This window comes from Nycticebus coucang, chromosome 8 (assembly GCF_027406575.1).
Source record: "Nycticebus coucang isolate mNycCou1 chromosome 8, mNycCou1.pri, whole genome shotgun sequence".
NCBI classification, from domain to species: Eukaryota; Metazoa; Chordata; class Mammalia; order Primates; family Lorisidae; genus Nycticebus; species Nycticebus coucang.
Window position 1 is genome coordinate 48,363,525 of NC_069787.1, and position 26,314 is coordinate 48,389,838.

At 42.6% G+C, this 26,314-nt stretch overlaps 1 protein-coding gene across 1 annotated transcript in view; it reads left to right on the forward strand.

Annotated features, from left to right (window-relative positions):
• Positions 1 to 26,314, forward strand: part of LOC128591998 (glutamate receptor ionotropic, NMDA 2B-like) — a 195,380-nt gene that overhangs the window by 136,344 nt on the left and 32,722 nt on the right. Inside the window, 6 exon segments of the mRNA XM_053599834.1 lie at positions 6,021 to 6,223; positions 6,981 to 7,102; positions 7,105 to 7,151; positions 7,390 to 7,543; positions 11,352 to 11,477; positions 13,975 to 14,204. Coding sequence (XP_053455809.1) covers positions 6,021 to 6,223; positions 6,981 to 7,102; positions 7,105 to 7,151; positions 7,390 to 7,543; positions 11,352 to 11,477; positions 13,975 to 14,204 — 882 coding nt within the window.

The following is a 26,314-nucleotide window of genomic DNA, read 5'->3' on the forward strand; positions in this document are numbered from 1 at the left end:
CAAGATGACACGTTCACCCTGCTGCACACATCAACCGTTTATGGCAAAGGGACAAACTCAGGGCCTTTCAGAAAGGAACAGGGTCTCTGTGGTCCTTTTTATGCATGGCCTTGTCAAGGTGCTAATTGGTGCTAGTTTCACTGGCGGTAAGGGAGGGAATCCGTTAGCAGAAGGAGGACTTTAAAGTCAAAAGTCACCACAGATTGGTTCCCTAGATTTTTCATAAGAGAAGCCTCAGGGGCCAATTCCACCATCACCTGACGTAGGTCTGTGAAGTGCAATTTCTTCTGAGGAGAAATTCCCGCTGTGCTGGGTACACTTTGTACCTAGAGAACCCAACCAGATTCAGTATCCTAAAACATGACTCCGTCTTTTTCTGGGAAAACTAAGCAAAGATTCTTTTTTCTCTTGAGAAAGATGGTTTGAATCCTCGAGAGATCTCTTTGGTTAGTGTGGCAGATAACTGAAATTTTTATAGACAGATGTTGTTATTATTGAATGTGCTCATGGTAATGGTATTTGTTTAGTGTTTCTCTCGAAGGAATTCAGAGTACTTTGCAGTCATTTTCTACATAATTTCTTAAGATCTTTTCCTGATCATATTTAAATCTTGACTATAAATTCTTCGTTCAGTTTTTCTCACTGTATTTATCAGCCGTCTCTCCTGTTAACCCCACTTTGTGCTGCTCTCTGCATTTCCAGGACTATAGACTCACACAATGTCCTGGACAAGCACTGGCCATCCTTACTCTCAGTGTCTTGGGTTTCTCTCTTCCTATTTACTATTTTTCATTGCTTTTCCAAACTTTTCCATTTATAATATTTTCACCATACTTCTTCCCATGTAAAAGAAGGATTACCTGAAATATATCTACATAAATATTTCCTTATTCATTTAACTTCAGCTTTGCTTTTTAAAAAACTCATTTCTAACCCACATTGCTCCATAAAGAGTTTGGGGTAACTATCTAATCTTTATTTTTTTTAACATGAACCCTGCTTATTGGCACTGGGAATTTTATATTCATGGTGGATTTTATTTTCAAAAAAGTTCCTCTCTTCAATCTTCAGGAGTTTGGTAACTCCTTCTCGTTGCACTCATCCTTGAAAAAACAAGGGGATAAAAAGACAAGCTGATATTTTATAAAAATAAAGCAGACACAGCCCTCCCTACAGGAAAGAATCACCAGGGACCCCTGTTCCTTTGGGCTCTACTCTGTAAGGAGTATAGGAGAGAACCCCTGCCCTGCAGAGACCATGGGGTCGTGAAATTATGGGGAAGGCACCTTAGAAAGCCATTCACTTATTTGTATGGATGTGGAAACTGAGACTCAGAGAGTTTTAGAAATTTGGCTATGGTCTCAGAAATACCTGAGTAGTTCTGTCTCTGAGACACTTTTAGAATTTAGTTTAGAGCATATGTCTCTTGGAAAGTTAAAAAAAAAAAATCATTGAAGAAGACAGCAAATCATGAAGCAGTGAATGGTTTGATTATTGCAGACAGTGGTGATCTGGTCGTTGTTAACAGTTGGTGATGAGGGGGCAGAGGAGGCCTCAGTTTGTCTTCATGGTGCCCATGCCAGTATCAGGCTACCAACCTGATGCCCTTGAATGAGGAGCTGGCAAGAGATGAACACAGTGCAGTTGTCTCTCGAGAGCGACGGACATTGCCCAGGTGAAGTGAGCAGGCCTAGAAGGAGGAGGAGAACTGAGATCCAGCTATGCAGGATGGGCCGAGGTTTTCCCACCCAGCAGGTGTTCCTTTGCTCTGCCCCTTTGCTCTTGCTCTTATCTTGGTGTATAAAGAACTCTTCACCTAATGAGCTATCACTTACATTGCAAGGCCCAGCTCAAAGCTAAGGGTCTCTGGGAGGCTTTTCCCTGACTCTTTTGGGAATAATCACTTCTGCTCTGAGTGCCATAATACTTTATTTATGCATTTTATTCATGTAATTACTACAGCCTAACTTGATATTATTGTCAATAAATGGTATCTTTCCCCTCTAGTCTATCCTTGGAGGACAGGGACTATGTCTTAACTCTCCCTTGTCAGAGCAGCAGTGCAGAGTCATGGGTAGAAGCCCAACTTTGGAGTCAGACTGCTCAGCATCTATCCCAACACTGTAGTCACTTACTGAGAATCTTAGAAAAGTCATCAAATCCTTCCGTAGGCATCTGTAAAATGAGACATTAAATGTGAGTCTCTATCACACAGCTTGCTGTGAAGATTAATGAGATTCCTAGATGTATTTGGGGCCTAGAACATCTACGCCCTCAATAAATGTACCTGCCACTCTTATATCTAGCAAATAGCCCAGTGCCTGGCACAGAATTGGTGCCTAATTATTGTTGGTTGAATTGAATTGACACAAAGCAAAGAAAGGATCTGGCTAACGTGGTGGGAAGGGGTGTGCTAGAGGGGAACTACGTGAAGAAAAACTATTGTCAGGGAAATGCAGAATGGGTATAATAATAAAAATCTGTAGATTATAGACTTATAGGATCAGAACCCAGTTTTCCAGCTGTGGTATGATGAACACAGTGCAGGGCAGGATCATTGGTGACCTCCCTTCACCGCAAGTGCTAGACCAGCCATTCTCAACCTGTGGGTCGCGACACTTTTGGGGGTCGAACGAGCCTTTCACAGGGGTCGCCTAAATACATCCTGCATATCAGATATTTACACTACAATTCATAACAGTAGCAAAATTACAGTTATGAAGTAGCAACAAAAATAATTTTATGGTTGGGGGTCACCACAACATAAGGAACTATATTAAAGGGCCACAGCATTAGGAAGGTTGAAAACCACCGTGCTAGACCCTGTAAGTATATAAATATACTATTGGTTATTGCAATAGCTTTTGTAGACTGCTGTTGATCAAAGTATCTCCTTTTAAATACTGTGGAGTTACTTTTTCAACATCTAACTGCTTGACTTTAAGTGTAAATACTATTAAACTTCATTCCATTTGACTTGGTCCATCATTCTGGCTAATTCAGATCTTTTTGGAACTCGATTCTGAAATGCAGCCTTCTAGCCTGTCTAGTTTTGTGTTACCTGCAATATCGTGAGCATGACTTCTATTTTGTTTTCTAAAACATTATGCAGGCTACTCTTTTCTGAAAGCAGAGTCCTCTGACATGTCATTAGAGAGAGACCTCCTTCCATGTTGGCTCTTTAACTCCTTTTAAATCTATCAAAGTATGCAATAATCCATATTATGTTTCATCTCGTTTACAAGAGTGTCATGAGAAACTCTGCCAGTGTAACTAGCTTGTTGCAATCTGTTTCTTATTAAGCTATGTTAGCTTCTAATACCAACAACTTCCTTTTCCTTGAACAAAGGATTCATGATTGAAAACAGTGAAGTTAACTGTATCAAGGTAGGTTAGGCTCAATGTATAGACCTTGAGCAGCAAAGGGAGAAATGTGGTCACCTCCTGAAGGCAGTGAGAGATTGTTGAAATTTTTCACATTGGGATTATATGGTAAAGTTGTGTTTTAAGAAAGCCATCTGGGTGCAGCTCCTGTGGCTCAGTGGGTAGGACGCTGGCCCCATATACTGAAGGTGGCTGGTTTGAACTGGCCCCAGCCAGCAGTGGCAACTGCAACAAAAAAATAGCTGGGTGTTGTGGCGGGCACCTGTACTCCCACCTACTCGGGAGGCTGAAGCAAGAGACTCATTTAAGCCGAAGAGTTGGAGGTTGCTGTGAGCTGTGACACCACAGCACTCTACCAAGGGTGACAAAATGAGACTCTGCCTCAAAGAAAAAGGAAGCTATCTGGTGGCAGTGTCCATGATGGACTGTGGGGGCTATTTCATGTGAGGTGTGAAGCTTATTGAAGTAATCTCAGAATGAACTACTAGACCACATTAGGCTAGGCTATTAGCAATAAAACCAGAAGAGAATAAATTTGGATTTAAAAAAAATCAAAAGAAGTGAAGATGATAGAAATGAAAAAAATAAATAAAAGTGGGTATTTTAGAGCTTCCCAACCTTCTTCACATTATTGAACATGCAGAAAATAATACCAGTTTGGCCACTGGGGTAAATACACCTGCTTGGAGATGGAGGTAAGATAGCAGCATGGGCCTGGGCCTCCCTTCTCCTAAACCCCATCTGCCCCCAACCACTGGCAAGAGGATATTCATAATTCCACATGGCTGGGAAGCCATTTAGAAAGTTATGCTTTAGAAATGAGTAGTCTTCGCTCTGTGCCTGTAGCTCAGCTGCTAGGGCACCAGCCACATACACCAGAGCTGGCGGGTTCCAACCCACCCTGGGCCTGCCAAACAACAATGACAACTACAAACAAAAACTAGCCAGATGTTGTGGCGGGTGCTTGTAGTCCCAGCTACTTGGGAGGCTGAGGCAAGAGAATCGCTTAAGCCCAAGAGTCTAAGGTTGCTGTGAGCTGTGATGCCACAGCACTCTACCAAGGGCAACATAGTGAGACTCTGTCTCAAAAAAAAAGAAAAGAAAACAGAAAAAAAGAAAAGAGTAGTCTTAGCAACAAGAGGAAAAACAAACTTGTACCGAAATTCTTCCAGAGAAAATGATGTCTTTAAATGAAAGAAAATGTTTGGTCCAGTGCATAATTTTGAACACAGAACCAAAATATCATTTATACATTTGGAAGAATACCAACCAGCAGCATCCAAGGAAGGGCTACACGGTGCTGAATAAGACAGCCCAGGATGCCACAGCCTTGCCCAGTTTCTAGTGATGAGTGATGCAATAACACAATGGCAGTGTCTCCACACATCACTGGACAAAGAACCAAAGCAGGGGAGTTTGAGTTTTGCATTAATGTGGAAATCCAAGCTTATTTGCTTTCAAATTTATGAAGTGCTGCTGACTTGTGGCTTCTTATTGATTTCTGCAATTAATAAATGAAGAGGTTTTCTAGTCCTGGTGCCTCACCTGTTCTCCTGATTTGCTTCATGGAGAAAATCATAGGTTGAGAAAATGCAGGAGCTTGCAATCCATAATACCTTGGCATAATTGAAGATGCTCAGTTACAGAAAATTTAAAAGTGCTCTCTCTTCCTCCTTCAAAGTCAATGGCAGAGAGAGAATAAGAGCCCACCAATAAGGTCATGTTGATTCTATTATAAAAATAAGAATGAACTGCTCTTCCAAAAGCTAATGGAACCTACATATTTCTCTGGGTGGTTAGCAGTAAGCCAGCATGTGCAGGCTCATTGGAATCTGTGTGGGAGATGCTCCCGGGTGCTGGGGTACCCCACCAATGTGGCCATATGTGGTAACTCACAGAGAGATCTATCCAGTTCATTCCCAGGCTTCCACCCAGCCTAGCAGGTACACATTTTGCACTGACCTGTGGATTCATCTCCGGCCCTACCACACTCCCTTCCCAAATCAACTGTGTCAATACTGTTTCATCCTGACTTGCTATTTTATTCTGATTCAGATCCGCCTAGCTCTCCCGACAGCTCTCCACTAGACCTCTGTTCCACCCAAAACACATCTTTCTGGCTCATTTGCTCCCATCATTCTGTTGACCTTTCCAAAACTATTTGCTGCTCTCATCATCATGCTCCCTGTTACAGTTAAGTAGAAAAAACCCGGCAGCCACACATAACACAGGAAACTCGAGCATCCTCACAACATTTGGTACAGCTTCAGTTTAGCCCTTACCACACAGCTCTGCAAACGTTAGTTGACATTTCTGACTCCTTCACTCAGTGTCAGCTTGCTAAAGGGCAGAACGCTGCTTCTTTGAGGCATGGGGCTTAGCAGGGTGCCCACACATTGTTGGTCCTCATGTAATGTTCGGTAAGTGGGTGAGTAAATGAATGTGTTGTGTTTCTTAGATTTAGACACAATGGTTTCATGGGGGGCGTATCGTTTAAAAAATATTCCTCTCTATTACACACGATGCCTATGCTGCTGGCCTTTGTTTGACAGCTTTCTGGTCAGATGCAGTGGATCCTGGGACAGGCTGTTATGTTGCGGCCAGTGATTTCTGAGTCACGTGTTCATCTTGTGCAGGTGGGAAAGTGGAAAGACAAGTCCCTGCAGATGAAATACTATGTGTGGCCCCGAATGTGTCCTGAGACTGAAGAGCAGGAGGATGATCACCTGAGCATTGTGACCCTGGAGGAGGCACCATTCGTCATTGTAGAGAGTGTGGACCCTCTGAGTGGAACCTGCATGAGGAACACGGTCCCCTGCCAAAAACGCATAGTGACTGAGTATGGCACCTCCCCAGTGGCTCTGGGTGGCATGGGAGAGTCAGCTTTGATGCACCTGGCTGACCTGGGACCTGAGGAAGAGAATAAATTAGGCATCATCTCTAGTTTCCAGTTGCTATTGAGCTATGGAATTACTGGCAGCCCTGTGGTCTGATGTCCAGCTCTGTCCAGATCATGACCTGGGGAAATGACTGCTATCTTCCTGTACTAAAGTGCCTTTGGCCTTACCTGGCCTCAATGACCAGAATGTCAAGTTTATGAAGATTTAAGTTAATTTTTGTTATTGAAATATGTTTTTTTCAGGCCACCATGTCCTGAAATTTTGAAATGTAGAACCACTCTATGAAATAGATAAAACTAATCTATGCTGTTAAGGTCAAGAGAATGGTTCTTCTTATGGGGGACTGCCTAAAAAGGGGGTTTTCTGCATCTGGATTCGGGTGCTGGTTAAAAGGGTAGATTCAGTGTGAGATAATTTAGCCTACTGAACCCTTCAGATATATACCCTTTCAGGATATATATTATACCCCAAAGGACCATTAAAAATTGTGAGAAAATGTGGCTCAATGTGATGAGGTAAAGAGAATATTGAAGTTCTGTACTCTGATTTATTTTCTCACTCAGGTATAAATTGGGCTGAGCTGTGAAGAGGGCCTGCTTTGGGGTTAGAGTTTTAATGACAAAGGGTAATATTGTACCTCTCGCACAAAGCCTTTTTTTCCCGTTTTTTTTTTTTTTCTTTTCTTTAATTCACTAGGAATAAAACAGATGAGGAGCCAGGTTACATCAAAAAATGCTGCAAGGGGTTCTGTATCGACATCCTTAAGAAAATTTCTAAATCTGTGAAGTTCACCTATGACCTTTACCTGGTCACCAATGGCAGCATGGGAAGAAGATCAATGGGACCTGGAATGGGATGATTGGAGAGGTGAGTGTCAGGAATTAAGGGCCCGCTCCACTTCTCATTAATTTCACTTTATTTAAAACAAAATTTTGAAAATACACTCATTCTCTGAATTTCAGAACATCTAAAATAGCAAATAGGATATACTGTTCCCCCCTATACAAAGGAAACCACTGCTGGGCCATGAGTGTTTTTAGTGTTTCCCTCTTGGTGGCTCCCTACCTTTCTGAATGTGACTTGAGCCTTGTACCCTTCTCTTCAGGTGGTCATGAAGAGGGCCTACATGGCCGTGGGGTCACTCACCATCAACGAGGAGCGATCGGAGGTGGTCGACTTCTCTGTGCCCTTCATAGAGACTGGCATCAGTGTCATGGTGTCACGCAGCAACGGGACCGTCTCACCTTCTGCCTTCTTAGGTAAGTGTTGTGTTTGCTAGTGGAAGGAAATGGACGTAAGAATGGGGAGAGGGAATGAGGAGCACCTGACCAGGCTCTTTCAGCCAGCAGGTGGTTCACTAGGATCTTAACCAGGGACTGCATTTGGGGGAAACTTCGAAATTGGTCACTCACTAATTGGAAAACTGAAGAACTCCCAGAAAAATAGGAAGAAAGCACTTCTGGGTTGGTGACTAGAGAGCCTAATATAATCCGATTTGTCAGCATTTGATGTTGAACACATTTGCTTCATCTTGGGACTCAGTTTCCTCACCCAAAGAAGAAGGCATTTCTCTGAGGATGCTTCCTGCTGTAATCATTTCTAATTCTGGAATCACTGAAATATCTATTTATTTTTAATTATCTTTAAGAATTGAGCTCCATGCTACCAAAAAAGGTTTCCTGTTTTCACACAAATTTTCTGAGGCTTTGCCAGATTGCACTGATCTGATTCTTTCTCCCACCCCAGTCTACCTCTCCCCGTACCATGTTCTCCTTTCCCACTCTCCAGCACCACTTAAATGTCAAAAGCCTCAGATGTGATATAAGACCAGGTGAGAGGAAGCCAAGATTTCAATTAGATGGGGTCTATTGTGAGTTCATACCCCATATTGTTTACAGGGACCATGCAGCAAAGAGTTGGAAAATAAAATGTCAACCTTGACAGTAGAACACTGGGCTGGAGGATGAGATGCCTGATTTGGTCACAGACAAGTTGTAAGCCCTTAGATAAGTCACAATCTCTCTAAGGCAACAATCTCTCTAAGGGAGAAGTCTCTAACCATTTTGATAGCAGGGACTCGTTTCATGAAAGACAATTTGTCTATGGCGAAGGGATTGGGGTGGGGGGGCATTAGATTCTCACAAAGAGCAACTTCACATGTGCAGTTTATAATAGGGTTGGTGCTCTTACGAAAATCTAATGTGGCACCTGTGGCTCAGTGGGTAAGGCGACTGCCCCATATACCGAGGATAGCAGGTTCAAACCTGGCCCCAGGCAAACTGCAACAAAATAATAGCCAGGGGTTGTGGAGGGCACCTGTAGTCCCAACTACTTGGGAGGCTGAGGCAAGAGAATCACCTAAGCCCAGGAGTTGGAGGTTGCTGTGAGCTGTTTGACACCATGGCACTCTACCAAGGGTGATAAAGTGAGACTCTGTCTCTAAAGAAAGTAATAATAATAATAAAAATAATAAAATAATGAAAATCTAATGTCACCACTTACCTTAATGGAGATGGAGCTGAGGTGGTGATGCCAGCAATGGGGAGCAGCTGTAAATACTGATGAGGCTTTGCTTACTTGCTTCTGCTCACCTCCTGCTATGCAGACTAGTTCCTAACAGACCATGGGCCACGACCAGTCCATGTTCCAGGGGATGGGGACCACAACCCTAAGGCATATCAGCATTTTTTAATGGGGCTATTAGATAAATCATTGACTAACATTTCCCTAAGCCTTATCCACAGGGAATTAATTTAATTAATGTTCTACAAAGTAGAGTTATAGGTTCCATAGAATGTTTCTATAAAATTACTCAAGTTTTTTTAGCTAATCTTCTTGCTCATAGTAAAGCAACTTCAGTTTTGTTGTTTTTAGGTGAAATGTTAGTAGATAGTACACACTGTATGCATTAATCCTTATAGCTGCTGTGTATAATTGATTTTCTTTTTTTCCCTTCACGTGGATAATTAAAACACGAGAAGTTACAAAGAAAACTGCATTATAACTCTAACCCTGTCAGCATAGCACTAACTTTAACTTCTGAATGGAAGAACTGGTGGTGTATGGGTCTAGCCCTGCCCTCGAATGGGATAGAAAAGCCAGGCAGGGTGTGTTTGTGTGTATGTCCAAAGGATGAGCAGTTAATTGTAGGGATAATAGAAGCCAATGTTAATTGGACACCTACTATGTGAAGTACCACATACATCTTTTGGTTGTATTAACTCATTGATACTATTAATATATATATTTTATAGCTTAGGAAACTGAATCTTAGACGTGTTAATCCATTTTCTATGGTAACTAGAAGCTCTAGGATTCAACTCCAGCTGTGGTAGCCTTCAGAGACTGTGTTCTAGTACATTTCAGGGTTCAGCCCCTAGCCCAGGAGCCACATGTGGGAGGCAGAGACAAAGACACATCAATACAATGGGAAAAGCACTCTTTTTTTTAACTCAAAGGACCTCAGTTCATAACCTGACCCTGCCACTTTCTGCGTAAGAATTTGGGAAGGACCTTGACCTCTCAATCCTAGTCTCCACAGCTCTAAAATAGTTATGGCAATCTCATAAGGAAAGGGCCATTAAAAAGATGATATATAGTATGTGGTGAAGGTACTCATCAACTTGTAAAGATCAATAGAGATGTCTGTCATATTTTATGTACGAAAAGTTTCCATGGGCTTCATGGGGGAAAAGAGACTATAGAAGTGATGCTTTTACTCACTCATTCCCTAATCTTAGACAAAAGTGAAATCAGGGTAGAACTGCAGGCAATTAAAGGCAAGGATGTGTGTAGAGGTTTTGAATTGTACCTTCCACCCTCCCCTCTCTGGCTGCCATTGAAAGATTTTGCAATTCACAGTTGGTGTGTTCAGCTCTGAGGCTTTTTCAAAATCTTTTTAAAATTGATTAAGTGGCCAGGCTTCTATAATTCCTTAGGGAGTTCAATAATAAAGTGTGTTTCAGAGTAAGAAATATATTTTCTAATTTTCAGTCAATTTTCCCCCCTTTTATAAGCTTTGCCTTTATTAACGATTTGGAAGATGGAGGAAACAGCATGTTAATTCACTTAGTTATGAAGTTACAACGTGCTGTGACAGCTAAAAAGGCCAGAACTATTTTGAGACACAGTTGGGGGAGAATTGTATCATGATTTCTGGAATATATTGTCCAATTTCTGGACACTTTTAAGCCAGGTAGATATTTAGCTCCACTGTAACAGATTCCGCAAAAATGACTTAAAGATATTAAAGAAAGCACGTGTATAGAAGATTCTTACTATCTTCTCCAGTCTTGTCCCTTGCAACCTGTCACCTGGTAATAAGGGGTAGATTGTGGTTGTTTTGTGAATTACAGCTATCCCTGTTCCCTTGGCACCTATTAAATTCTGCTGTTGCAGGTACAGATATTCAATATGGGTGGATTTTTTAATATTGAATTATATTCTCTTACCCTAAGGATGTCTAATAAAATCTACCCCATCAAAGTGGGTGGAAAAAAATTCATCTAGGTGGGGAAGTTTAAGGGAAGTGATACAAAGAGGCAAAGGGGTTGACTACTGGTTGCACATGTATATCATTGTTAATGGACCAATTCAATTCTGAAATAATAGGTAAATCTTTCAAGAATGAATGTGTCTGCAAGACTCAGAAGCACTAGAAAAGGCTTTTCCAGTCTCTACTGGGTGGTGTGGCCATATAGATGGGAACGTCAGTGAGTCCCATGTGACTCACTGGCTCCCTATCTAGTACTTCTTTCAATTACACCATTCACTAAATGGCCCAGATATTGGTCCAATATGGCAGAAACTGTCTTTATAGCCTAAAAAGTTCACAGGCATGAGGCCGTCTTCCTCATATTTTGAAAGGAATAAACTCCTTGACTTGCTCATTAAGGCTCTACCCCAGGCCCTGGCTCCCTGAAGGCATGCACACGTGTGATTTGCTCCCACCCAGCAAAATAGGTGTCTGGGGGAGCACATGGATATATGTCCATGAATGTGTGAATTAATGAGAGTTTGTTGCTCTCAGTTTTAACCCTTACCGTGCCGTGTTCTCTCCTTCCCCAGAGCCATTCAGCGCGGACGTGTGGGTGATGATGTTTGTGATGCTGCTCATCGTCTCAGCTGTGGCTGTCTTTGTCTTTGAGTACTTCAGCCCCGTGGGTTACAACAGGTGCCTCGCTGATGGCAGAGGTAAGGCCAATGGGATCTGCTGCATTTCTGTATTTTTTCTAGTTCTTAATTCTAAATTCCCGTATGATTTATTTATTATTTGCCTCCTCTCTTGCTCATCCACTTCTTAAAAGGAACCCTCAGCTTTCTAGGTCACCAGTTTCACGACTCTTTACAAATATCCTAATTAGGATATGAGTTTGACTCCATATGTTCCCTCTCCGGTTCCTACCTAGCCTCAAGCCCAGTTCTGCCCCTAAGTAAAGGAGAGGAAAGACCTGTAGTAGACATGGGTAGCATAAATATGTCATAGGAAACTATTTTCATAACCTTAGGCTGTGGACAGTTTGTTGGAACAGATGTGACGGACGAGGCAGATTGTACACACATGTTAAGACTAAGGAAAAATAGTTTGCTCCAGGGTGTATACAGGTGGTTATAGCTGGCAGAATTTCCACAGCAAAATGAGGATCACAAATGAGCTACAAGACCTGCAAAGCATATGCCCCCGTCCAACCCCCTTGCCAGAAAGTATAACAGTTTGCATGGACGGGGGAGACTAACTCTCACCATAACTGCTATTGGGGACAGTCCAGTTTCTTGAGTGGGTAGGCCCAGAGACATAAGGGTGCTCATGTGATTGAGGTGTTTATGAAAATTTGTATACATTCACTAGATTTCTGCAGAGAACCACAAGATCCTTGTAAATAGTTCCCCTCAAATTTCCTGAGAACCCCAGGATTAAGAACTATTCCACCTCCTGTGAGTTTTTTCCTTTCCAGAATGTGAGCTCTATCCTGGAATTTTAGCCCCAAGAAGAAAATTTCTTAACCCTGGATTCACATAAGAATTATCTGGGGGGTACAAATAAGACAAAGGTGCTTGGACCTCATTTTTCTGATTCACTAAATCTAAGTCTTGAGCCGCTATATGAGTCAAAGTGGTGATTTTTCTACCTTGAGTGTGTATTAAAATAACCAGCCCCATCCCATACCGATTAAAAAAGAATCTTGAGGGGGGAATGCAGGGAGGTCCCCTCGTGCTTCTGTTGAATTTGCAGTCCAGACTGTGCATCACAATTTTACTGAACCATTTCTGAGTGTGGATTTGTGTCCACATTTCTTTTTGTGTGGTTCGTGTAGTTGGGGGTGGGATTCTGGGTGTCTCCACAGTATGGTATAGTCAGGGGCTTTCAAAGCCCCTTTGCTAAAGGGTCATCCAGAGGCCGTGACCTATATCCCAGCCCGGGGAAGAAGTGGAACATCTGGGAATCACCTGAGGACATATATAAGTTGACAATGTTAAGTTAGTGTATACCCCCATGTACATACCCTTGAACTAACCAGGAGGTTAAAATCCAGATGTACAAAGCTCAGAGCCTACAATTACTCACTTTACCAGAGGATGTTTGTCTTCATAAAGGAATTCAACATGGGGCCACTTTAAATATCAAGTCCCCTCGGAGCATTTTACAATTCGCAAAACTTTGATTTATAAACAACTTTTCAGTTACACATCTGTTGCATGAAATAAGGTCTGCGTGCACAGATGTGTGTGCACAGTGAGGTATCAGGTTCGACATATGTAGTCCCTGATGATTTAGTGGGCTGAGCAGATGCTCTCGGTCTCACAGAGAACATCCTAAGACCTGTGCTAATATGTTGTAAAATGATATAGGCAGATGTTGGCTTCTGCAGCGGAGGGGCTATGTGGAGATCCAGACAGCAGGCAAGATTTCACCAACAGCCAGAGACAGCAGTGAGGTCACAACACATGTGGGGACAGAAGTCCTTACACTGTCTATGTAAAAATTGGGTGGAGGGAAGTTGAAGTCAATGTCAGCTACCTTTGCACCCTCAAGTACGTGTGGCTGGGCCAGGAGTCTGTGACTCCCTCTCTGGGCTTTCTGATGTTCTCAGACACAGAAGCTACTCCTGCAGGAAACCACTTGGGAAATGTTAGCATGGGGGTAGAGTCAGGGTTGTCTATGAAACAGTGATATGTGCTAGAAGTTAGAGAAAAATCAGGAGAAAGTACATGGAAAGCCACCCAGCATCACTGTGAGTAGACTTGGAGGAGATTTAAAAAGCCCTTACACAATTCTTGCTGACGTTTTTGGAAGTTAACATGCTTTCCTGATAGATAGAAATACACAACTTGGAAAAACTTGTCCTAATGACCCCAGAGTAATAGTCAGTCTTTGTTACTCATGATATTGAGGGTCTAGTACATGGGGGCTGGAAGGTGGCTTCTCCAGGGCCAGACTGAGTCGTAGCCATTAGCTGGAGAAAGGTCCTGCAGATATCCCTGGTTTCTCCTTAGGAACCCTCTTCTGATCTCCTTAGGAAATAGAGAGATACAGCCTTTGAATTAAACAGCTGTCTCTATAAAAAGGCTCAGTTTCAGTGGAAGGGCTTCCCACTCTGAGCAGGGACGTACCAGCCCTGTGTGTTTTACAGGCTTCAGTAGAGCTAATGACTCTGACCTGACTTCTGTCCTTGTCATTTTTTCCTGACAGAGCCAGGTGGCCCATCTTTCACCATTGGCAAAGCGATTTGGTTGCTGTGGGGCCTCGTGTTTAACAACTCCGTGCCTGTGCAGAACCCGAAGGGGACCACCTCCAAGATCATGGTGTCGGTGTGGGCCTTCTTTGCTGTCATCTTCCTGGCCAGCTACACTGCCAACTTAGCTGCCTTCATGATCCAAGAGGAATATGTGGACCAGGTTTCTGGCCTGAGCAACAAAAAGGTAAGAGGCTCGTTTGAAAAACCTCCCATCTTTCTCTCCATCCTGTTCTGAGCCATAGTCATAGTTGCTCGCGTACCTGATAATTTTCTAAATCTTTAGAATCGGCAGTTCTTTCTTATGTTTCTTTGTACTGGGACATGGGAGCAGAAATAGCTTCCCTGCTGGAATAATATGACTTCATGTTGGTCTTCTGATTTGTGAAAAGTTGTTATTGCCCTGGGCTGCAAATAAGGGGGTTGTAAGGTAGCAGCTCTCGGAGGCCTGGTACCTCTTGTTGGATCTGGCTGGGTGGCCCGGCAGCACCGGTCTGGTGGTTCAGCGTGTCATTAGAGGGCTGCCCCTGTGTACCCACACAGAGGGGACCAGAGCATTATGCCTCATGTTCTTCCCAGTGGTGTTTGGCTGTGGGCTCTCCCTTTGTTCCTCTGCATACTTGTGTGTTCACAGGGCTGAGCAGGAGGGTTGTTCACCTTGTGTCTTGAGGAGAAGTGACTGCTGTTTAACTCGAGGGCCCCTGTGTGGTGCTGATGCATAGGTTGCCCCCGTGCTAATCACAGGCCTCCCTGCTGTCCTGTGCAGTCGAGAGAGGAAGGAAAGTGAACACTGCTCTCCTTCATTTCGGGATGAGGATATACAAAACCCATCCTAAGTACATCTGGCTCTCTGGGTCTTCCTGAAGCCCCACAGTGTCTTTCCATGGGAGAGCTGTCACCTGAAACGTTGTAATGGGAATGATCTTAGACTAAGTGACAGGAGCCACCCCTTCAGGGAGTGTCTGGTAAAGTTCATGGCCAAGATAAAGTTGGAGACTTTCACTTACAACACATTTTCTAATCTCTGTGTTTCCACAGAGATTAGAAAACGTGATTTTCCACCTCCACCCCTGCCCCCAGCCCCTTTCCCAGGATGAAGCCATGGAATGTAGGCAGATGTGACTTTAAATTAAAGTGTTAGTACTTTATCACATGGGTTAGATTTCCCAAAGATAAAACTCTAATGATGTAAGCAAATGGTTTGAATAAACTGAAAAGGAGAAGCTCATCCTCAAGCTGTGATTTCTTCCTCTACCAAACTCTACTCATCAAGAATATTCAAAAGCATGCGGGAAAGATAAATAGCTTCTTGAGAGAATGGAATATACACATAGATATACAGGGAATGCCTTAAAAAATGTACATACATTTTAAGAAAGGGAAAAATGGTATTAAAATTGCAATACTCAATGTCTGCTGATACTACAAGATGAATACAAGTCACAGTGAGCACTTCCTGTAATTGCAGACATCAAACGTGACTTGCATATTACAAATTTAATGCAGTTTTTTCCCTTTTCTTAAAATGTGCATACATTTTTTGGCATCCCCTGTATATAGATCTTTCATTGTTTACCTCTTCATGTTATCTCTTTGATTTGTCTTCCTATTGACTTTATTTTTCTTCCTTATTTTAAAAATATTCTCTTTTCTATTTCCCTCTTTCTTACTTTGAAGCTTTTATTTATCTGAGTAATGATTTATTATGCATTTATTCATACATTCATCCATTTATTACTTAATCCATTTTTAAAGCTTTTTCTCTCTTTCACTGTTCCTTCATCAATATCTTTGACCATTATCTCAACTAAAATTGGAATTAAACATCTCTCTTCCCCTTCTGTTACAACCACCATCACTACCACCACTTTTTTTGTGACTATTTCTGTAACCCCATCACTTGTGGGACTGAGAACAATTGCTCCCTCAGGGTTCAGTTCTTAGAGGAGGCATAGGTAAGGTAGATTATGCCCACTTGCTACTGTTTGGATAGTTGGCCCCTTCAAACCTCATTTTGAAATTTGATCCCCAGTGTTGGAGGTGCCTAAGGAGGGGCATAATGAGAGATGTTTGGGTCATGGGGGTGAATTGCTCATAAACAGATTAATGCCCTCCCTGGGAGTGGTGGGGCTGAGTGAGTTCTTACTCTGTCAGTTCCCACAAGAGCTCCCCAACAGCTGGTTGTTTAAAAAGCCTGGCCTCTCCCCCTTCTCTCTCTTGTTTCCTCTCTCTCCCTGTGATCTCTGCATGAGCTGGTCCCCCTTCCCTTCCATCATGAGCAGAAACAGCCCGAGGCTGTCATCAGATGCTTAATCTTGAACTTTTCCAGACCTCAGAATCATGAGCCAAATAAACATTTTTTCTTTATAAAACACCTAGCCTCAGGTATTCCTTCTTAACAACACCAAATGGACTGACACCACCATAAAATATGGATATGGCAGGAGCTTGATAGGCTATGTCCCCATCTGTAGATTTGTCAGAGGTATGGCAGACAGTGACCTCACATCACACTATGGCACAGGTGCAGGTGATCAGGTCCCCATGTTGGGATGCAGCAGAGTGTGGTGGTACCACATCACTGGGCATCATTGTGCAGAGGTGTGGTTGACCACAGTCCTTCTTGGGGCTTTGGGTGGTTAAGCAGAGGTTTTCCCATACGTATTATAATGTTTTCTTCGAATGCCATGGAAATTGCTTGGAGCATTTTGTGAGCCACCCAACAACAATTGGATGCTTTTCTGTGTGAACCAAGCATAATTGGAATGGAGGACAATTATTTTTCCTTCTACAGTTTTGAAAGAATTATCGTCCTAGACTGTTTAAAGCAAAGAGGATATGTACTGCCTGTCTTTTATACCTTGTTATCATGTTCTGAAATTTTGGATCTCATTACACCTTTTATGCCTGGTATGGTTTTCAAGACCTTCACACATAATTCCCAATGTGTCCCAGGCCTCCAGTCATGTTGGCCAGTGCCTGGGTGCCTGGGTGCCTATATCCCATGGCCTAGGCATCCACAACTCCCCCTCTTTCCCAGCCAGGTCTCAATCTGTGCATCTGCCACAGAGGTTTTTCTCCCCACTTCTTCACTCACCAAACTTTTACTGACACTTCAAGACCAAGATTAGAGATCCCTTCATTTGTGAAGCTTCCTGAGCTCATCTGAGCAGTTAACCATTCTCTCCTCTGTCATAGCTGCTATTCATACCTTTATTACAATACCCATCTTCCACATGTGTTGAAATAATCTATAGACCTGCGCCTGACCACTTTTCCCTCCATCTGACCATAGGCTCCTCAAAGTCAAGGAGCATTAGTTGGTCATCATTAAGACAGGAAAAAAAAGTCTCTGGGGAGAGGGGAGAGAAAAGCGAGAATGTATTTACTTAAGAGCTTCTGATAACCAACAGTGGACTCAGCATTATAGGCAAAGAAGGCAACAAGTCAGCAAGACTCTTTGACAGCTGTTTGATTTGAAAACAGTTATCTGATACATTTCAGGACTTTGCAAATGACAAAAGTTATGTGTAAGCACCCTACCGGAAGCTGTTGACATAATTTACGTAATTATAGAAAACATTTAAGTAACTAATGACATATGACTGCATATCAGTGTCAAGAATAGTTAGATAAATCAGAAGGAGAGCTTTTTGAAAGTGTACTTAAAATGTCAAAATTCTTATTAGTTCTATTTCAAAACATCTAAAGAAATCAAAGTCTTGGGACTAAGATGGAAATGCATGAGAGGAAGTGGATTCGGTGATTTTAGGAAAAGAAAAGACCTTAAAGCAATAATGTTGAGAATAGAAATGGAGTGATTTTGAAGGTTCTTTTATAAGAATTCTTCTTTTATAAGCAATTAGATTTTCTTCAAGGAAAGTAGCATTCAAAATGGAGAAGGGCTCCTAAACTTGTTTTAACCATCACGGATGACTTATCTTTTCATATAACTCAGATCAGATAATAAATATCTTGACATGATGATGGAAAGGTATTTGTAGCCATTAGATTTATGGCTTTTATAAATTATTTTAAATTTTTGGCAGAAGGAATATACTTAGATTTTATTTATGTTAAGGTACAAAACCAGAATGTTCATAGTTAAATTTCCATGAAAACCTATTTTTGTGCTCCTTTTCACTGGATGGTTTCCATTTTGTGGCAGCACATTACAGAGAATTCAAAATTATTCCACTACATGCTGTATCTAAATATGGATGCAAGCTCTAACATTTAGCAGCCCGACTGTACATCCCATCAGCTCCCCCAGTGGGAGGAGGGTAGAAGGGAGCTAGTGACATCTTTCTTCCCTTAACAAAGAACCCACAATGCTAATTCTCACATTTCTCACCCATCCAGATGGATTCCTCATTTTGCAGTCTGCCATCCATAGTATGAAGGAGAAAGAGCTTGGCCAGGTGCAGGAGAGGCCATATTTGCTGGGCACTGGGTACATTATGTGTGCTCCATACATGAGATTTGTACAACCTTCATACGGGTATGATTATGATTGTCATTTGACAAATAAAAACACCAAGGCTTTGGGAAATGTGGTAACTTTCCTAAAGTCACATGTTATCAAGTGACAGAGCCAAGGTTTGAGTCCCTGTGTGTTTGGCTCTGCAATCACTCGCCAGGATGTTTCCCTTGTAGCTAATCCCAGACAAAGTTATAACATAGCAAAGATTGGGGTTGACACCACTTCCCCACTTTCCTATTTAATTCCTTACCCTCTCATGTAATGATTGTTTTGATTTCACTTACCCCAATCTTCTTAGGGCACCACTACTATTACTACCGATAATACCAGTTTTTATTGTTTTTATTATTTTTAACTTCAACAATAATATCTCAGCTCACATTTTTCCAGCTCTTAGAAGCCAGACATAATGCCAAATACGTTACATAGATTATCTTATGCAATGGTGCTATTAATATCTTTATTTGTAGATGAGACAACTGAAGGCTGGAGAGGTTGAATCATTTTCCTTCCTCATGGTCCTGGCTCCATCTAGCTCCTGAGCAGTTGCCACGCTGTTTAGACCCTGATGCTTTCTCCAGATAATCATTTTTCTTCCTACCCTCCCATCTACCTTATCTAAACTGAACAAGTTAGGTCCTTTTCATCTACTAAAAAGTAACTATCAAAGAAGCCATGATAATTAGATAATATTCTAATCTTTGCCCTTTATTTAATAAGTCTTTTAGAGGCTTTGCTTTACACAGAGAGTAATGGTGATTTCTAGTACTTGAGCATGTGAATAGTCCTCCAGTTGACTTTAGCCTGGGCAAAGAGTGACCCTGACCCTGAAGACGCTGTGAAAGTGGTGGCACAGGAGAGCGAAGGGTCAGTTTTGTGGTCAGTGGGGTTTGGAGTCAGGATAAAGAAGCCCTCAGGGATGCAGAGACTGTGAAGTTCTCAGAAGGTGGCTGTCTGGGTTCTCGAGAGTATCCAGAGGTGTCCTACTTCACACATTCCTACCACTGTGATTCATGCCCAAGTTGTATTTTGCAGTTCTTTTCCTTGAGAACTAGAGGAGCTTTATTAACTTTTAAATGTCAAAAAGGTGCTCATCTGTTTAATGAGGGCAGATGTCTTTACCATGAACCTTGGCGGTACAGTCAGAATGGCTGTATAATATCTAAATGAGAACCCGTGTGGTCCTCTAAATGATAATCATTCTTGGTTTCTCATAAGTCCCACAGGGGTCTGAAGTCACTTCATATCCTTTGGAGACATAGGCAGGGTATGACTTTTAAATAGACATGCAGGCAGATAAATCAACATGCGTTCTGGAAGGAAACCAGTCTGGTGATGAGTATATGTATGCCACAACTACCCTGAAATGTTTGGGTGGCTTCTGAGCATGTGTGAGGAAAAAGGACCAGGCTTTCAGCTGCCCAAATGTATTTTCCTGCCCTATTAATTTTAGGCTGCAGCAGGAGAAAGCCAACCTCAACCCTGATCTGTCACATCCTGGTCCTGGCTAAAACCATCTCGGTCAGACCATGGAATACTGGGCTAAAAATAGTTTAATTAGGGAAACAGCAGGCATGAATAGCCAGGGAGCTAGCAATGAGGACCTCAGCTGGACCTCCAGGTAGTTGAGCAAAATGTAAAAGTATGATTCATGTGTGGGAGTCCTCTGGGGCTGTCAGGAAACCAGTCCTTTTGGAACAGCTGATCAGGAGCAAGTCTGAAAAAAATGGCAGGAGAGTAACACTTCTCAAATCCCAGGAGTGTGTGGGGGAAGCTGCCCCTTCTTCTCATAATTAGCAGAGCTGATCTGACCCTTTACATCAGTGGTTCTCAACGATCCTAATGCCTCCTAATGCTGTGACCCTTTAATACAGTTCCTCATGTTGTGGTGACCTCCAACCATAAAATTATTTTCGTTGCTACTTCATAACTGTAATTTTGCTACTTTTATGAATCGTAATATAAATATCTGATATGCAGGCTATATTTTCATTGTTGCAAAGGGGTCATGACCCACAGGTTGAGAATCACTGCTTTACGTGGATGACTACTCCAGGTAGTGAGCCTCTCTCTGTCTCTGCCAGGGTGACCACTATCCAGAGGGATCCAGATAAAACCCAGGAAGGTTGGCCAGCCAAGGTTTGTTCATCAGGATCAGCTATCTCCACTTCTCTGGTTTTATTTAAGAATAAATCTCCTAATGTCCCCCAACAGGTTCCTTGGAACTGTTGCCCTGAGTCCATCTTGACTGAAACAGGAGAGCCCTAGGCTCAGCTCAGCATCCAGTGGGGCTTAGCAGTGGTCACCTCCAAGTCTCATAATGCAGGTGTCTAAGTCTGGGTTCCCAGTGGGGCACCAGGGTCTCCTTTCTCTCCTTTTTTGTGTCCTCTTCAGAGCTCTCTTCCTTGGGTATGAACACCTGCTTCCTGCATTCCATGACCTCTCACACAGGATTCCTCAGGAGTTATTTATTTCCTACTGCTAAAGGTCATCACTGAGGTCTGATTTTTCACATGTGTCTGCCTCCTGGGAGCACATGTTATCACGTGGTAGATAGAGTTAGTCAGTGCTGCAGATACTGGTAGGCTGGGCTTGTCAAAAAATCACGCAGAAAACTCAAAAACTTCAACCTCCAGCATAAATGGGTTAGTGGTGGTTCCCCAAAGGTTATCTCTACATCCTAACCCCAAGAATCTGTAAATGTTGACCTTATTTGGAAAAAGGGTCTTTGTGAGTGTAATTAAGTTAAGGAACTCAAGAAGAGATCATCCTGGAGTAACCAAGGGGACCTTAAATCCAATGACAAGTGCTCTCAGAAGAAATAGGCAGAGAGAGACTTGAACCAGAAGAGGGAAGCACACTCAGGAGAAGGCGGTGTAAAGATACAAGCAGAGATTGGAGTGATGAGAGTTGGGAGAGGCAAGCCATGGATTCTCTCCTAGAGCCTTCAGCCTTCTGAACTGTGTGGGAGTGTATTTCTGTTTGTGGTTACTTGTTATGGCAGCCACAGGGCCCTAACACAGCCCTTCATGACTCCTGTAACCTGCACGTGGAGTTCATTGCGTTCTTTAGTCTTCAGTGCTCCCCCTCCTTGTCCTAATCTCCTTTTTCAGGCCCCCACCCATCCTTCCAAAGTCAGTATTTCTGAGATCAAGATCAGATTCAGCTCCTTTTCTCCTCAGCTTTGGAGAACAAATCCACTTCATACTGAAGATTTTCAGAGAGACATGTTTTTCAAGCAAGAAGAGTCTGTTTCTTGCTGGGTAATTGTAGGGAGACATAAAAAACCTAAAAGTTATTGTGTGTTCCCTTTTGTGTTTCCTGGGGCCTGATTAACATTGGTTTCTCACTATGTGGACCTTGCTGCTGTGTGCACACTCCCTATGGCCTTCTGCTGGGTCTTTTAGTAGTGATGTCATTATCAAAGGGGATTGAGGAGGGCATGCTTCTGTAAGATGTGTCATTTTCACAGTTCCTTTGTGGGAAAAAATAAAAATGCACCCTTCTTATATTCTGATAGTGCTGTGTTGTCTAAACCACAGAACTGGCAGAGACTGAATTTGATCATCAGGCACGGGTAATTTTTTTTCCTCATCAAAGTAAAACAGGTATCCTATTATAGATAGATATATCATTCTTGTTACAAAGGAATGCACACTCCCATGTGTGTGTATCTACATCTCCACCATGCCTCTCCATCGGTCATCAAAAACTACATAAAGATAACGAGCTAACTGGGTATCTAGGAACTTAGCAATCACATAGCTGTGTGAGAAACACAAGTTTCACGTGTCCATTTACCAAGTAAGTGGCCCTCATAAAGACTGTCTTTCTTACCTGGAGAAAGAAGGTAGTTTAGTCTCATTCTGCCCATATTGGTGGGACCGTCTTTTTGTGAAATGAAATAATGAAATGAAAGGAGAGGAGAGGAAGAGGAAAAAGCAGGAGGGAGAGAAAAACAGATAAGATGAGAGGAGAAGGAGGTAAGAAAGGGGGAAGTGGGGAGGAAGAAAGGAGAAAGCAAAAAAGAAAAAGCACCCTAAGCCAATGTTGCCTAGCTCTGCTTTGTATTAGTCTTCTTTAGAAAAGTAACTCTATGAAAGATATTGGAGGAGGTTTCTCCATACTTCCTTCCAGAAAGGTTGTACTAGTTTGCAGTCTGGAGACTTTACATCCTTCGTATTAACCTGGATGGAAGTGGAAGACATTATTCTTAGTAAAGCATCACAAGAATGGAGAAGCATGAATCCTATGTACTCAATTTTGATATGAGGACAATTAATGACAATTAAGGTTATGGGGGGGAAGCAGAAAGAGGGACAGAGGGAGGGGGGTGGGGCCTTGGTGTGTGTCACACTTTATGGGGGCAAGACATGATTGCAAGAGGGGCTTTACCTAACAATTGCAATCAGTGTAACCTGGCTTATTGTACCCTCAATGAATCCCCAACAATAAAAAAAAAAGAAAGAAAGAAAGAAAGAAAGATATTGGAGGACATGGTTTCCTGGAGTTACTTACTTTTAAAAATGCAACTATGCAAACTAGCATGAGTACGAATTCACAATTCCCTGCCTGAATTGAATTGACCTGGGCCCCAAATGAAAACCAGCAATAGGCAACAAACAAGTTTAATGACTAAAAATGAAAACATTTACCATGGGATGCTGTACTTTAAGCTGGGGGTGTTCTGGAAGTGGGGGAAGCTAGTGAGCACTTCTCTGAACTGTTCATTAATTTATCCATGGTTTCCATATGGGGCCGTTCAGTCATGAATCTCTCTTGGAAGAGCAAGTGTCTGGAGACTCCATCTGAACTCCATATCTACTTACAGCCAAATCTCTGGTTCTAGAAGAAAGCTATGCCATTAGCTGAATGTTGAAGGAAGTTTCTTCATTCTGGTTTATTTACATCAAAGGAAAAGAGGAGTGCTCCCCAACATTCTTTTCTCTCTGATTAAAAATAAATGTTATAAATAAGCATTTTAGTCCAAGGGACTAAGCTCTTACATGCTCAGTAAATCCTGGTTTGTGGGTTTAGAATGTATTAAACATTGGTGTTTCACTTATAAGCAATGAAGTCCAAGTCCTTTGAGACAAATTAATACAGTGTGAAAATTTATACATGGCCAAAGGAATCAAGGGTAGAATAAATCAGATTTTAGAGATGTTAGAATTATATTCACAATGAAAACTGTGGCCCAGGCTGACTCCAAGCTTGTGTGTTTTACCCCCATTGCCCCTAGCTGTAATGGTGGCAAGACTGGAAAATGTTCTCAGGGGACTATGTGCAACCTATTCTGTATTTGGAACCTTTCTGCAGAGCTGGGCATGTACTGCAGCCAGTGGGGTCTGACAGTTGCCTGAGGCTGAGGAATTCCAGCCATTTAGTTTACAATTCAGTGTCAAGATTTCCTTTCTAGCCTGGGTCACAGAAAGGCATTTAAAGACCTCTTGCACTGTACAAACAATATAGCCTTAGATGTTTGCTCTGGGGTTTTAGTCTAGTCCCTGCACAGGTTGTGGCTTTGATCCAGAACATCAAGGGCTTTGGCTCCAGCCCCAGGTGATCCTCAGAGTGGTCAGAGTGGAGAGAAAAAAACAAGCCATTTTTCTTAGGAGCAGGCTCAGGTGTTTATTGCAGCTCAATTTACAATTGCCAAAATGTGGAAACAGCCTAAATGCCCACCAACCCAGGAATGGATTAACAAGCTGTGGTATATGTATATCATGGAATACTATTCAGCCATTAAAAAAAATGGAGACTTTACATCCTTCGTATTAACCTGGATGGACGTGGAAGATATTATTCTTAGTAAAGCATCACAAGAATGGAGAAGCATGAATCCTATGTACTCAATTTTGATATGAGGACAATTATTGACAATTATGGTTATGGGGGGGGAAACAGAAAGAGGGAAGGAGGGAGGTGGGTGGGGCCTTGGTGTGTGTCACACTTTATGGGGGCAAGACATGATTGCAAGAGGGACTTTACCTAACAATTGCAATCAGTGTAACCTGGCTTATTGTACCCTCAATGAATCCCCAACAATAAAAAAAAAAAAAAAAAAAAATTATATAATTATTCTGTGCCACAGTTGTTTCTGTTTTGGGTGCATATGACAGAGAAGCTGCCAAGGACCTGTGAGGTAGAGCAGAGCGTTGATATCAAAATTACTTGGTGGACCCTTTCAAATGAAATAGAATGCTGTTCACCTAACTGGAGATAAAAGTGCAGGTGCCAAAAGCTCCTACCTGTGTGACACCTGCCAAGGAGGTAGACAGAGGACCAAAAGTAACAAAGGATGGTGACAGAAAACCACTTTGGGGAGATTTATAGGAGTGGTGTGGCATTCCACTCTCTTTTCTGTCTTCTTACCTGCTAAAGATGCTTTGAGGTTACCCTTTAGAGTTAGAGTGGAGTTAGAGTGGAGAAAAATTGGCCTTTGACCCATGCCCAAGAAAATTGAAGATGACAGATCTTGGCTAGAATCACTACCTGGTGTGTGAGCCATACTCCTACAAATGGCAGGTATTTCTCAAGAACAGATGAGGCCATCTGGGAAGACCAGCCTGGGTCTGGTGAGGCAAGAGGTGTTTTTCAAGGCGTCCTGCACAGAGCGCTTCTTGCTAGGTTGAGGCAGCCACACAGCAAGAGTCTGACGGGGTGTCTTGTTGTGTCTGGACATGGAGAAGCTGAAGGGAGTAGTGTTCACAGCCAGCTGCATTGAGGGGAGTGCAGACCAGTGTTCTCCCTGAGAGCATCTGGGGAGCCCATGACCAGGTGCCATCTGCCATGCCCAGCAAGTGACAATGCCAGGTCACTGTGGTGCCAGCCAAGGAAGATCTTTCCTCCCTCTCCTGGCTCCTCCTGTTCCCACCACCCCACTCCAGAGTGGGAGGAGAGCAGCAAGAATGCAGGACTGTGGGAGCTGGCTTCACTTTGGGTTTTATTTCTTAGCTGGATGATAACCACTGGGACTCCTGGGACCAGATCTGCCTATTTCTTCCTGCTCTTGGTTATTGAACTACTTGATAAACATGTACTGTATCTAGGACTATTGTTGAATTCTTCATGTATGTCACTACTTTTTGATCTTTGTGCCCACCCTTTGAGATCAATATTAATTTACAGATGAGGAGGAAAGCCATATAAGGGTTAAGCAAATTCATGTAAGTCACACAACTAGGAAGTGAAAGTGTCAGGATTTAACCCCAAGAGAGCTGACCCCTAAACCTACACGAGTCCTTGTTAATGCCCTATCCTAGCCCTGTGTCATCTTCATGGGAACACAGGAAGGAAGGGCACTCCTCTAGAAGCAGGTGAAGCCAGCAAAGCCAGTCACGGAGACCCTCTGTGGCCTGGTCTCTTGAGTTCTGAAGGGAGTGATTATGGAGCTCAGGCCAGAGACCACTCACTATCCAGTTGTGAGCGCACAGGACCTTGAAGAGACTTCTCTTCATTCTTATCTAGAAGTAATTCCAGTGAGGGATCTGTTGTCTTCATTTGTGCACACACAGCACGTTTATGAGCCACGTATTTAACAAGAGTCAAATAAATGGATGAATCAGACAGACATCAAATGCTGACGGAGTAGCATTCATTTCCAGGCAAACCAATGTATTTACTTAATCCAGCTGCAAAGGAAATGATTCCACTCTCGGGAACCTTCCCTTCAGGGGAAAAGAAAGACAGGCAGAGAGGAAAGAATTGGAGAGGAGGGAAAGACATCCTATTTCATCCCTCCATCCTTATCTCAGAAGGGAAATTAAGCAAGAAGAGTATTGACTGTTTCTGAAGTACTTGTGACAAGGAGA